At 32.8% G+C, this 14,598-nt stretch overlaps 1 protein-coding gene and 1 long non-coding RNA gene across 4 annotated transcripts in view; one reads left to right on the top strand and one right to left on the bottom strand.

Moving 5' to 3' along the window:
- Window positions 1-6,538: 6,538 nt before the first annotated feature.
- On the bottom strand, window positions 6,539-12,680 carry LOC143235365 (uncharacterized). Its single transcript, XR_013019142.1, has 2 exons — window positions 12,560-12,680; window positions 6,539-9,187 (listed from the first exon to the last, which is right to left on the bottom strand). It is a non-coding gene; the product is annotated as an uncharacterized LOC143235365 (long non-coding RNA).
- Window positions 12,666-14,598, top strand: part of anne (polyamine-transporting ATPase anne boleyn) — a 138,840-nt gene continuing 136,907 nt past the window's right edge. For 2 of the 3 annotated variants that reach the window (XM_076473461.1, XM_076473454.1), the window contains exon 1: window positions 12,727-13,748. In XM_076473461.1, the coding sequence (XP_076329576.1) occupies window positions 13,710-13,748 (39 nt within the window). In that variant the 5' untranslated portion in view covers window positions 12,727-13,709. Of the gene's footprint in view, window positions 13,749-14,598 lie in introns of all 3 variants that reach the window. The other variant, XM_076473455.1, reaches the window with a different exon arrangement.

The following is a 14,598-nucleotide window of genomic DNA, read 5'->3' as shown; positions in this document are numbered from 1 at the left end:
TAATTTGCTTGTCGTGGACCTGGACCATCGTTAAAATATTCAGTTCTAGACCGAATACAAGAATTGATATTGTCTGTAAGTTTGTAAAATTATTGTATATAAACCATTATTTGTAATAATCGTTATTATAAGTTGTATTGTTTTATATTTGTATATTAAAATATATTTGATTAAAAAAAGGAAATTGTGTGTATCAATCTTGTTGGCATATAACATAAATTTAATACATAATAACATTAACTACTGAGCTCAAATTATAATTCCGGTTATTTGAAATAACATACGTAATATAATAAACTCTAGACTCATGCGAAATAAATTATAATACATAACACTACAGACAAATACCTATTAAAACATATCGTTCCTCTTTTAGTAAACACGGTTTTATGGTAAGGTAAAGACTTGAAAGAATGATTAATTAAACTTGTTACCCATATGTTAAACCACAAAATATTTAAATCGTCCGTCAAAGTTCACTGTTTGTTTTATAGTCTATTTGCTGAGTACACAACAGGAAATCGCACCCCAGATTTTAGAGTTGTAGGAATGTAGAGCAACTGCTTTCCGATACGGACGTCTATTTAGTGTCTCTGTTATGAGCGAACTCCGGACTACTTGATGCTATTACTCCAGTTAAAAATAAAAATAGTGTTTATATTGAAAAGTGGCTCAGAAAGTTTGTGATTTCAAATACGATCGAGAAAATTAAATGTTACTCATATTCATTTACTCAACTTATATATCAGTATATTTAACTGTATATTGTGTATGGCTCAAAATGTTTGCACAAAGCTGCATAATGGCTATCTGAGCATGAACGTACCTAGTTTTGAACTAACAGACTAGACGTTAGGCAGTTACTCAACAGCACCAATCGCCAACTCTTAGAATACTCATGTTTAATCAAGTAGTGGAATTTCACCACCACTTTAACCTCCGATTCCCCGTCACACCAAACATGCTCGCCCTTTCAGTCGTTGGGGCGTTTTATTGTTACGATCAATCCCATTATTCGTTGGTAAAAAAGTAACCCAAGAGTTGGCGGTGGGTGGTAATGACTGGCTGCCTTCCCTCTAGTCTTACACTGCTAGATTAGGGACGGCTAGCGCAGATAGCCTTCGAGTAACTTTGCGCGAAATTCAAAACAAACAAACAAGCATTATCTCTGAAATATCTGATGTTTCTTTCATGAAATATTAGCATTCATATCTGTTTGTTTTGCTGTTAAGCACAAAACTTCCTCATGGGCTGTGCAGGTACTGAAACCCGATTTTTACCACTATAAGCTTCGGATTACGAGTCGCACGCCTCACGCACTTGGCCATGCCAGGCCACTTCTGCGCTAGCCATCTCTAATTTTGCACTGTAAGACTAGAAGGTTTGTTTTGTTTTGTTTTGGAATTTCACACAAAGCTACTCGAGGTCTATCTGTGCTCGCCGTCCCTAATTTAGCAGTGTAAGACTAGAGGGAAGGCAGCTAGTCATTACCACCCACCGCCAACTCTTGGGGCACTCTTTTACCAACGAATAGTGGGACTGACCATCATGTTATAACGCCCCCACGTCTGAAAGGGCGAGCATGTTTGGCGCGACAAGGATGCAAATCCGCGACCCTCGGATTACGAGTCGCACGCCTTAACCCACCTGGCATTTCAAACATTTGATATCTAACATCATTTCTTTTATCATAAATATTAAAATTACAATAATTACTAATTATCTTAATATCTAAATTTAAATAATCTACTTCGGTATTTAATGTAGAGTTGATGCCAATTATATCATCAATATATCTATAACTTAAACTAAATAATTCGGGATTTGAAAAAAATATTTATAAATTTATTTTCATAATAGCAAATATACAAAGTAGCAACAATATTTGAATAATTAGCAACCATTGATATACTTAATATTTATTTATAAATATGCTTTTAAAAATTAATATAGTCATTATATACTCAAAAAATGAACATGTTTTTGAAATTATTAGGAGAAAAGGTTTTTAGTTTTATGGGTAGATCTATAAAGTGAGCTATTAATGAGTTAACTGCCATTACTAAATCGTTAAGTGTTATGTGTAACAGATTTACTGTTGTACATTTGTTTTGTTGCCTACGCTTGTTTCTGTACAGTTTTCGTTGTTTTTTTCATGTGACGTAAATTCTTTGCTATGTATTGCTGAAATCCCGCCTGTTTTTCAAATTTGTAGAATGCTCTCGAAAGAAGAAGGCTAGTGTACCTGACCCTCCTGGGTATACAGATATATATATATATATATATATATATGTATACCCAAACACCAGAGAAAGAATAGTGTGAGAATCAACAATATTTGTTTACAAAACACGATAGGATATTGTTGAAGCGTCGAGAAAGTCGCGTGGTTTCTATAAAAAACAGCTAGCCGAGAAAAGGGGAAGAATATTATTGGACAGCTAGGAAGCTATAACCAGCTTATGATGCTATAATTGTGATTAACGCCTATTAATCGGGAAACTACATTTGAACAGGAAAGTTATAGACTTCGTACATTACAAAACGTCAAACTTCAGTGAATTACTTCGTACGTTATTATTTCTACGAAGACATTCAATATTTTTCGTGATGACGAAAAACCCACTTGAAGTAAAAATGTATCTCAAGACGGCTGGTATTAACAATTTTACTAATAAAACAGAGAATAACATTTCGACCTTCCTAGGTCATATTCAGGTTAACAAAGAGAGAGTTGGTAACTGATCGTTACCGGGCGTATGTATGTCTTAGGTACGAGATTGTAAACCGTTATGAGATTGTAGGGGACGTTACAGTTAGATGTCAAGTTATTAGTTAGTATAGGTATAAAAGTACAGTTACGACAGAAAGTGTTCGTACCTCTGTGTCCCGAGTAGTTTTTTGCTCATAACTTAACTGCTAACCTCCCTCGTTCCGGACGCCCCACCAAAATTCCAGAGAGAACCAAGAGGAAGGTTCTCAGAGAAGTAAATAGGAACCCTCATTTAACACTTCATGACATACAGAAGCTGGTAAGGGAAACTGGGGTTGAAGTAAGCACCTCTACAGTTACGAACATGTTACGCTCTTCTGGTTTCAAAGCCAGCCGTCCTCGTAGAACTCCATATTTAAAGCCTGTTCATTTAGAAGCATGATTGAGACATGCAAGAAAGCATGTAGATAAACCCTTTACCTAGTGGAAGAGTATTTTTTGGTCAGACGAGACTAAAATCGAGCTTTTCAGCTACAATGATGTTCGCAATATTTTCCGTAAGAAGGGGGAACGAAATCCTCTAAAGAACACCGTCCCTCCAGTTAAACACGGAGATGGCTCGATCATGCTATGGGGTTCCTTCAGCTCTTCTGGTGTAGGCAGCCTTCACCGCGTCAACGGAATCATGAAAAAAGAAGAGTACGTTGATTTATTAGGTACTTATATAAAAAATGATGCTCGGAACTTGCGGCTTGAGCGTCGTTGGATCTTCCAGCACAACAATGACCCTAAGCACACTTCGAAATATGTGCAATCCTGGTTGCAGAGGAACCATTTAAGCGTTCTGGAGTGGCCATCGCAGTTACACGATCTCAACCCAATTGAAAACGTTTGGCATGAGTTGAATACCAGGGTTCATCAGCGTCATCCACAAAACTTGCAAGAGTTGAAGGCCTTCTGTAAAGAAGAATGGAAGAAAATACCAGTCGAATACTGTCAAACGATCATGGAGGGCTATGAGGAGAGATTGCGCCAAGTAATTTACCTAAAAGGCTACACAACTGACCATTAAATAGATGCATGAACACTTTCTGCCCCTCCTATATTTGGTTATAAACAGTTTATTTGTCGTTCAGTTTACATAAAAATTTATGTAGATGTGAGTTAGTATAATATTTATAATATTCTGTACTTTAATTATCATAATCGTGATATTTTTTATATTATGAGGAAATAACTATTCACGACGCAGGGGTACGAACACTTTCTGTCGTAACTGTATTCCTTTATACTGGTTCCCTTTTGGTTTTAGTTGTTGTATAAGTAGGACTTCTTTGATTTTGTGTTTGTTTATATTCGTTTCCTTACTTAGTATGTGGGTGTTTTCTATGGTTATTTGATTTGCAGTGATCAAAAACGTGTGTAGGTATTTTTGTGTTCTTTGAATCTAGTTTCAATTTTTTTGATTGTTTCTCCAATATAAAGTCGTGGTAGTTGTTGCACTGTATTTTATAAATAATGTTGGTGTTTGTCAATTAGTTTGTACACAGTATGGACTTTAGTTTTGGACTTGGTTTTTGAATAAATTTGGTGTTTACTGGAGTGTTGTGTTTTACGTTTTTCCAACTCTTACTGGCCCAGTGGTTAAGGCACTCGACTCATAATCCGAGGGTCACAAGTTTGAATCTCCGTCACATCAAACGTGTTCATCTTTTCACCCGTGGGGGGCGTTATAATGTTTCGGTCACTCCTACTATTCGTTGGTAAAAGAGTAACCCAAACGTTAGCAGTGGGTGGTGATGTTCCCGATATTAGCGAAAAAATAAGTTTTCTTTCTTTTGAATTTTGCACAAAGCTATACGAGGGCTATCTGCGCTAGCCGTCCCTAATTTAGCAGTGTAAGATTAGAGGGAAGGCAGCTAGTCATCACCGCCAACTCTTAGGCTACTCTTTTATCAACGAACAGTGAGATTGATCGTAACTTTCTAACGCCTCCACGACTGAAAGGGCGAGCATGTTTCGTGTGACGGAGATTCAAACATATGACCCTCAGATTACGAATCAAGCGCCTTAACCACCTGGCCATGCTTGTCGTGGACCTAGACCATCGATAAAATATGATTATTCAGTTCTAGACCGGATACAAGAGTCAATATTGTCTGTGAGTTTATAAAACTGTTGTATATAAACCATCATTTGTCTTAACAATAAGTAATGACCGTTATTATAAATTGTATTGCTTTTATGCTTGTATGCTAAAATATATTCGAATTAAAAAAAGGAAATTGTGTGTATCAATCTTATTGGCAAATAACATAAATTTACTACATATTAACATTTAATTAACTACTAAGCTCCAATGAAAATTTTCGTTATTTGAAGTAGTGGAATGTAATATAGTAAATCGAAGACATGTTCGAAACAAATTATAATACGTAGAGGCCCGGCATGGCCAAGCGCGTTAAGAAGTGCGACTCGTAATCTGAGGGTCGCGACAAACATCCTCGCCCTCCCAGCCGTGGGGGCGTTATAATGTGACGGTCTATCCCACTATTTGTTGGTAAAAGAGTAGCCCAAGAGTTGGCGGTGGGTGGTGATGACTAGCTGCCTTCCCTCTAGTGTTACACTGCTAAATTAGGGACGGCTAGCACAGATAGCCCTCGAGTAGCTTTGTGCGAAATTCCAAAACAAACAAACGATAATACGTAGTAAACACTTGTAAATAAAGTAAAAAAATTATAAGTTTGTATTGTATCTGCTGATTGTTTTTTATTTAAATTTCCTAATGTTTTTAAGTTAGATTTATTATTCAGAATCATGTTTACAACTTGAATTTTGTTGTAATTCAAAACATAACTAGGTCAGTAATTTTTTTAATAAAGGTGCTGGTCGAACCATAACCACTGAAAACATGCCATATGTAATACCACTATTTGAATACGGGAATACATCAAACTGCAACATGCCAATTTATATAATGAACAAAATTCAACTACTTCAAAACAGATTCACTAAAATAGCCTTATAACTGCCAAACTATACAACTCTAGAATAGCTAACCAGTTTTACTGATATACCACCCTTTAAGGGCAAATCAGTGAAGTTAGCTACCAAATTCTACAAAGGAGCCATAAATCAAACTTTTTTTACTCAAGAATGTCCCAAACTCTCTGCTACAGCTGCCTTCTAATTAAAATATTTATCATCTGCCAACCTGATCAAACAATTCAGGTTACAGATATAACTAGAACCCCATTCAAAAAACATCACCTAGACATAGAAAACATACTTATTTTTATTATTATTTAACCAATATACTTTTCTTTTATAGCCATTGTTACTGGGCAGGTAGATTATTTGACATCTACCTAGTGAAAGTGGGTTTTCTCTGGGCTCCTTCACACATACAAATTAACATCTTCACAAAATGTGAAATGCTGTGGACTATAGCATCCACATCTCTCTCTCTCTTTTTTTTTTTCTTTAGAATGTGAGGCTTGCAAAATTGAGATTAAACTGGATAGGCTGTGTACATCCTAAATGCAAACAGGGTCTTACTTCCACCAGTACACATTACAAAGCTATCCTTCCTTATGTCCAGGTGATACTTTAAACAAGTTATTTTTAAAATGCAAAGCTAAAATAAGTGTTTTATTTCAAAAACTGTAAGTAACATCTACATTCAGTCAACACAATCACTTGATATTTGCCCATTATATTTAATTGTTCACCAGAGTCTTAAATTGTAGATTCTAATTCAAAGAATCTATATTTTCTTCAGTGTTAATAAACTAGTTCATATTATATAAATTGCATCTAAAAACATTTTAAGATTTCCACAATTTTTATTCCTGTAGTTTCACATTTTGTTTAAAAAATTTCTTACATTAATTACTTTACCTTTCTTCAAAGTTTTCTTCTTTTATAAAACTACAATAAGTTAACATACTGAAAATAAATGTCAACTTTATTCATAAGAAAATAATAATTCTAAGATATAGCTGTTCCATTACATAACAAATTACTTTCAAAGAAAGCAATTTTGAAGTTAAATTTAAACTTCAAAACCAGAACAGATACTCTTAGTTTTGTGAAAAAAGTATTTTTTTTACTTAATCCACTTAAGCAACAACTATCATCTACCTGTTTTCAGTTCATTATTTAAAAAAAAAAACTATTTCAAGTAAATTTAATCCTTTTTGAAATGTGCTTCAATTCACCAATCAATATTTTCAGTATGTTAAAAAATTGCATCACACATTAACTCACAATTTAGATATAAATTAATGAATAAAAAAATTGTAAAATTAGTATAGCAAAAATGATAACACTTGATTTTTATAAATGAAGAAAATTTAAAACAACATTATAAACTTTTCTTAAAAATGAATTTTTAATGCAGCTACTTTAAAACTACAAATGTTATCTTCAGTATTAGTTTGTTTGCTCTAGAACAAAACCACACTTCGCTATCAGTTGTGTTCATTATAGAGAACCAAACTCTAAATTTTAGCACCAAGTCTGAAAATTTGTTACTGCTCTGCCTGGAGACTTCAGCATGATAGAGAAACCTAGGAACATTGTAATTAAACAGGTTCTCCAAACTAAACTCTCACATTAATATATCACCTATGGAAAAATGTAAAATTAATCTTGCATTTCAATAGCATCTTGTCATATTTAACTACCTGTGTCAAGGCATTCATACTGTAAAGAAATAACTTTAAATACAATGACGTTTAAACAGACAAACAACAACAGTTTAATTATGTGTTTTTGTTGAATTTCACTCAAAGTTGCTAGACAGGAAGCTAATACTTAAGTATACTTGTTTTCAACCAACTGGCATACATTGCATGTTTAAAAATCAGACAGTGATTTTAAGGTCAGTTGGTTTCTCTACATATTCTTCATCACCAAATATTCTCATACAGTTGAGTGAGAAAATATAATAAGAAAGCTTAATCCACTTCCTGTTTTATTTCTCTTCAATGTTTCTGGGAACTATACTATCAACAAGTACAGAAGAGTGAAACAAACATTCAAACTAAATTTTCAAGCAATTCAAATTGCTATAAATTTTTCATTCTATTTTTACTGCAAGTTGACAACTGAGCCACAGTTACATTTTATTGTTATTAAATTTAGAACAAAGTATCCAATCACTGTGAAAAGGTTTGACTGAATCTCTTATAGATCCATTTGTTAAAAACTTTACATTCTTTCCAATATATTTTGCATTAAAACAGATTACCTGTACTTATATAGAAGGATTTTGCAACAAAATTTGTTTTCTTCATTACTCCTTTTGGTTCACCTCTACTTAAAAATGCTGAATTTCCTGACATGTTAGTGAAATAATTTAACATATCTTCTTTAGAAAAGGTGAGAAGAGAGGCAGTAAACCCTTCCAACCCCAATTTAATACCACACAAGCAACAAAAAGAAGGTTCTGTAAATGAACTCATTTCACATTATCTGCTAATCTGAAGTAAAGTCTTCTCTTATGTGTTAGAGGTTTAGTAGCTGCAAATGATTTTAAAATCTACATGATAGCTGTCAATAAATCCTTAATGCAAGGTAACAATGTGTATAAAATAAGCAAGAAAGCAATTAATGGTCAGCCACATCACAAACTTATGAAGGATTTTTAAATATAGACAGCTACCATTCTAATTACTTAAGCTTTTCCAAACTTTAGATCAAAGAAATAGTACTGAAAATGTGTCTTCACATTTTAATTTCAAAACACCTATACCCATTAAATATTTGTAAATTTTCTAGTTGCAAAACCTGTACAATCAACACAGGTTAAAAGTAATGCCTATTGTTTATTAAATACTGTGCCAAGATGGATTACTGAAATGTTAAAATGCTCACCAATCATTACATACCTAGATTCCAATAAAAGTACGTTTTGCATTCCACACAATGAGAAGTCTATTTTTAACTTATGTTATGAAGTTTATAATTTTGAATTGAAGTCATTAACATCAGAACAAATGGTACAAAAGATATTCATGGTAGTTAATACAATATGTAATTCAAACATAAGAAAAAAAAGCATTGTTTCAAAATAAGCTGATCTAAAACATAGCATTTATATTAAACCTAAATTTATTAAAATAATTATGTACAAATTAAACAACCATAATTATTTGCAAGAGCACATCTCAGAGTTTATCAGCTCATGGCCATTTCTTAATCACAATTACAAAGAAAAAATCCATTGACAAAACTGGCTGAGTATAAATTCTAAATCCTACTCTTATTTCTATATCAGTTTCCTAAAAGTGAAAAGCCTTAGCTGGTCAGCTACACAATGTAATTGTGATTGCACAGTATTTGGTTTAGTTTGTCTTTATATAACACAATAATCTCCACACTGACCTCGCTGTTGTGATATTGCACTGTCACTGAGCCATAGTTCTGATTTTGGTCAATTTTCCACACTCACAGAGTCTAAATTATCTACTTTAAAAGAAAATGCAAACATTAAAATGAAACCAAGTATTTGCAATAGCATTTCGTTTTTTTAACCAATAACAACAACAACATAATGTATAAAATTAAAACAAAAACTGTACAACTAATGTTTTGAGAAACCTTACAGAAAGTTAATGTTAACAGGCAATGTATTCACTACAAAAAAGGCAAAAAACAAAACTCTCTATTGAAACAGGTTTGTTTTACTTTCTTTGCTACATTATCTATAATAAGAATATTTTAGTTATCAGATTTTTCATTTTACATTCATGCAATTCAATGGCTGAAATTGAATACAATTTTGAGCTGAAACATAAATTCTAAAATGAAAACAAAAACAATACTATATACAAAAGACAAAGTTACTATGCTATAAAGTCTGATGTAAATAATGAATATCCAAACATGATACTGCTCATTTCAACAAGCACAGAGAGAACAATACGCAGGTTTCAAACAGCCCTGGTATCCAAAGAACAATAAGAAAGGGCCTAATAACACTGAAGGCAATTTTACTAAGTAACATTTTCATATTAATTCCACAAGTAAATAAGGATCAGTGATATTATGGTGATTAGTTAATAATCACCCACTTTCAAAACATGATGTGTATGAAACCTAAAGTAAAAAAAGTTTTACATTTTGGAATCAACATGTTTACAATTTATTACAAACAAAATTCAAAAATGTACTATGCCATTTAATATTACAGAGGTCTCTGAATATCTCGCATCACAGTTAATCAGTCCACGGAATTTTCGTAACAGCTACTAAGATCACCAGGTTGTGAAAATAATCTTCTCTGAGGCAACCACACCAAAAGTAGTTCTCCATAAATAACATACAGTGTAGTTACAGACAACCTGATTAATCTTCCGGTTTAGTTTCTGAACTTACATGTTTATTAATCAAGCTTTCTTTTTTCATTCACCTTGTTTTATATTGCGAAATAACACATTTCAAAAACCTTATCCGCTACTGGGACAGCGATAAGTCTTATGATTCAAAACGCTAAAATCAGGGGCTCGATTCCCTTCAGTAGACACAGTAGATGTAGTTTTGCGAGTTCACTTCAGATAATTAAGAAAAGAAAAAAGGAGGAACATGTATAAATTATGAGATAAAATTTGACACGTTTCGTCGTATAGTTTTACTTATGGGTTTGGCATAGGCAAGCGTGTTAAGACATGCGACTCGTAATCTGAGGGTCGCGGGTTCGCATCCCCGTCGCGCCAAACATGCTCGCCCTTTCAGCCGTGTGGGCGTTATAATGTTACGGTCAATCCCACTATTCGTTGGTAAAAGAGTAGCCAAAGAGTTGGCAGTGGGTGGTGATGACCAGATGCCTTCCCTCTAGTCTTACACTGCAAAATTAGGGACGGCTAGCACAGATAGCCTTCGAGTAGCTTTGTGTGAAATTGAAAAACAAAAACAAAAGTTTTACTTACAATTGGAAAATGTGCACTACCGATTACCACCCACTGGCTCAACGACAAGTTATTATGCATAGATACTATTGATGGGTGCACCACAGATAACTCTTGTGTTTAACAGAAAACCAACCTACTTTCTTTATGAAAGAAAAAGAGCGTTAGTCGAAGATTTGTTGATACGGAACATTAAGATCAGAGTTTAAAATAAATCCATTATTTGAGTTTTGGATTCAAAGAATTGGAAAGTACACAGAACTTGGCGATAAAGCAGTTCGTTTTCTCATGCCATTTCGTACTATGTATTATTGGGTTACGGTTTTTCATCATATAGTGGTTATGAAGCCAGGATAAATGCTGAACTTGACTTGAGGATAAAGTGACGAAAATTAAACCAAACATTTTAGAACTTTCTTCATTAAACTAGTGTACTTATCGTAATGACACGTAGAAAGATAAATTTGTGGTTAATATTAATTAACGTTAGAGCGATATGTATGCTCTTTTTACATTTTGTTCAATTTATGCTGTTACTATATGCTCCCCAGAAAAACTGGGAAACACTGCTCTTATCTTTAAATAATTTAAATTTTATAAGGTTATCCTATTCTTATGAAATCAAGATACATGCAATCTTTTGTATTGTTTATGTGAACCAAGGGTAGGTGTCGTCATCGTACCAAGCAATTGCAGCCCTTAAATGAGTTTTATATTTGTAACATACGTGCTTACTGACTCACCGTCTAACTCACAAACTGACATTGAAACGAATAATTAATTAACTTATTCAAGTACTAATATACAATCTAGTTTTCTTTGTAATACAATCATCTTCCAGATTCTACTGAGGCTTTAATTTTTATGAAGTTTTCAGGTGTTGTGTCATTATTACGTAATAATGTGTTCTTTATAGCAATAATACAGCTTAAACATATTGCAATAAGACCTGCCAACAAGGATTTTTATTTGTTGTTAAGCAAATAACTACACAGGGGGTTGTTGGAGGAGACAGCTATTTTTATCATCACTGTTTGTACACTGTGTATGATGCAAGACTGAAAATCCTTACAGTGGATTTTTGTTTTAAAAAATAACAGTATCTAACTGTTCATGTAAAATTGGGCTTTCAATACTGTTAAGATCCTCTTTGGACTTGAAACATAAATCTGACGACTGCTAGCAATCTGTACGTTGAAACTTGACGCCTCCCTAAGAATGTGTGTGTAGTACATGATTGTTCATTTTAAACGGTTGCCTCTCAGGTGCGTTGCAGTTACTTGTATAACTAGCAAAAGTGGAAAGTAACATAAAAACGCAAAATCAAGTTTTAAAATAAAGCTTATAGCTATTAAAAGACTGAATTTAGATTAAGTTTGCTTTATAGTTCTACATAAAACATAAATTCTGCTATTATGCTTTAGTTTGTTTATTCTAGCGAAAAGTACGCAATAGGCTGTTTTTGCTCTCTACCCTGGATATTGTGGTATGCATGTATATCATTTTGAGACACAAAAGTTTTGTGAGAGCTGGGAAATTTATTTTGAAAAAGTATCTTCATAATGATAAAAACTGTGCACAAGATATCATGAACGTACTTTTCTATTATGAATTTGCTTATTTTATTTGTACGTATAGTAAATCATTGGAATAACTATTATAATAGTTTGAATTATTATATTTTAAATAATTTAAACACAGATTTAATACTTAAATCATCATGCGTTGCATTATCAACCTTGTAGATGCTAATATGAATTAAATCAAGTGTAATTAGATGTTATTTCATGGTACTAAACAATTCACATTAGAAGTACCTATACCTAAATTTTAACTCATCTTTAAATAAATTTACGACCCAAAAATAGTTTAAGACCTTAAGTTTTCTTTTTTGAAAGATGATAACATTAAAAATTTGTTAATAATGAGTTACCTGGTACATTGATTCCTCATTTTAAATTGCTTAGTTGAGAAACAACAGCAACAAAAAAAAAAACGTGTTCCACAGATATCGATCGTTAGGTGGCACGACGCATGCTCATGTAAAATATCTCTTTGATGAGATTTTTACGTTTATGAAATCGTACAGTCGCTTACTCTACAGTTTGTAGCGTAATATTGCGGTACGCGTTTTTCACGAGGAAGGAAATTTTTATTGGTGTTACTACTAGTTACTTCAGTGTTGTAATAGTTTCTGTATATTACGATTGTTAAAAACTAATCGTTGGTGGGATCGTAGGGCTATTTACATTAATATTATAACACTAGATAAATATGTTTGGGAATTTCCTCTTATAATCGCATTTTTGAACCAATTTGTATATTGTTTTCGAGTTTCATGTGTACTGATGTAGCAATGTGAATTTAACGATTACGGAGCATATCAGTTAAGACGTGTATTTTGTTTTTATTCAAAACACTTACAGAAATCTAACGTTAGTTATCTATCTTCGAGATCAAATAACTGTGAGCATGGATGTAGTTATATTGTTACTCTAAAGGTAGACTAAAACTTGTGTATTTATAACTTGCAAGGCGATTGTTACATACTTTGATTACCAGCCGATGTACTTGTAGTTGTAATGAGTTAAAGTTTGATTTTTTAAATTATTACAGGTTCGAGAAATACCTGGCGCCTGCGATAGTGTGCATCGGGAATTTCTTAAAAACTTAATTAAGTAAATTTATATGTTCAACTAATCCATATCGATGTAGGTATGCCTACGCGACGTAAGAGGTGCCGTGCAGCTATACCTAAGTTTAATAATAATACGAAAAAAAGCTAGCAGTGGCTAAGGGTTGTTAAACTTCAAATAACTACTAAATAAGATATCTTGCCTACCACTTTTAACGAGAAATAGATGTGTATATTTTTATTTTTAAGAGTTATTTTAATTAATTGAAGAGAGACTAAAAATTAAGATCTACAGAGTGCGTTTGAATTGGTCCCCGTTAATTAAACGAGTCTGAAATGGATGATCTTTATCAAAGTTCCCACTTTGAACTTCATTTATCGGTTGATGGAATTGATGATGAAAACATTTTGAAGGCCAAGTCACAAGAAAGAGAAGATAAGGATTCAAATGAATTTTCATTTTTGTTATCCCAACTTCTTGAAGAGGGTGAGTTAATGTTTTCTAATATTTTAATTCTAGCCACATCATTTCATTTCCATGAGTCATACCACATAAAATAATGAGTATTTTATAAAATTCACAAATAGACAACTTATTCTATTTGAAGATAAGTTGTGCTGTTTGTTATTGTAATAAATATTTAATGGCTTTACAATAATTCATTGTAGTAAAAATATATAAAAATGTGAGAATTCACTTTTTGAGGCTTCCAGAGAAAATTGTTAAAAATAATATAGGTTAAATAGCTTGTATTTATCTTAGACTTTAAACTTGTATGTTTCAGACCATTGTGTTTCTGGAAGAGGTCTTGTTTGTGAGAGAATAACATGATGTATATGAATGTGGTTATAAGGGTGCTATTAATGTTTATGTAGATCAACACCCAAAATGTGCAACCACATCAGTTTTAGTTTCCCACCATACTTTGATATAAATGTAGTGGATTGACCTTAATGAAATTCTCTTCTATGCTATAAAAAAAGATGCATGCATACTTTTTCCAAACAACTTAAATTGATATGTGTTTAAAAAGTAATCTCTTTCAGCTTTATTAATCCCAATTCAGCCTTTTAGAGTATTTATCTCTTCTAAGTACTTCTGACCAATAAGACCACTTCATGATATTGTGTTACAGATGTAACATTCACTTGTACTTACAATCACCCAAGTTATTGTCAAGATCTTAACTGGTCTATCATATAAAGAGTTACTTAATACCATTTTTGTAGAATTTGGTTTTCTAATTTAACCACTTTTGTTATCAACAGTACTAGTCTGGCATATTCTCATCAAGAATTTTCATACAACTTTTACTTAAACATGAAATGTTACCTCT

Source organism: Tachypleus tridentatus, chromosome 12 (assembly GCF_004210375.1).
Source record: "Tachypleus tridentatus isolate NWPU-2018 chromosome 12, ASM421037v1, whole genome shotgun sequence".
Lineage (NCBI taxonomy): Eukaryota > Metazoa > Arthropoda > Merostomata > Xiphosura > Limulidae > Tachypleus > Tachypleus tridentatus.
The sequence above is the reverse complement of the archived record's forward strand: the minus strand, read 5'-3'. Positions and strand labels throughout refer to the sequence as shown.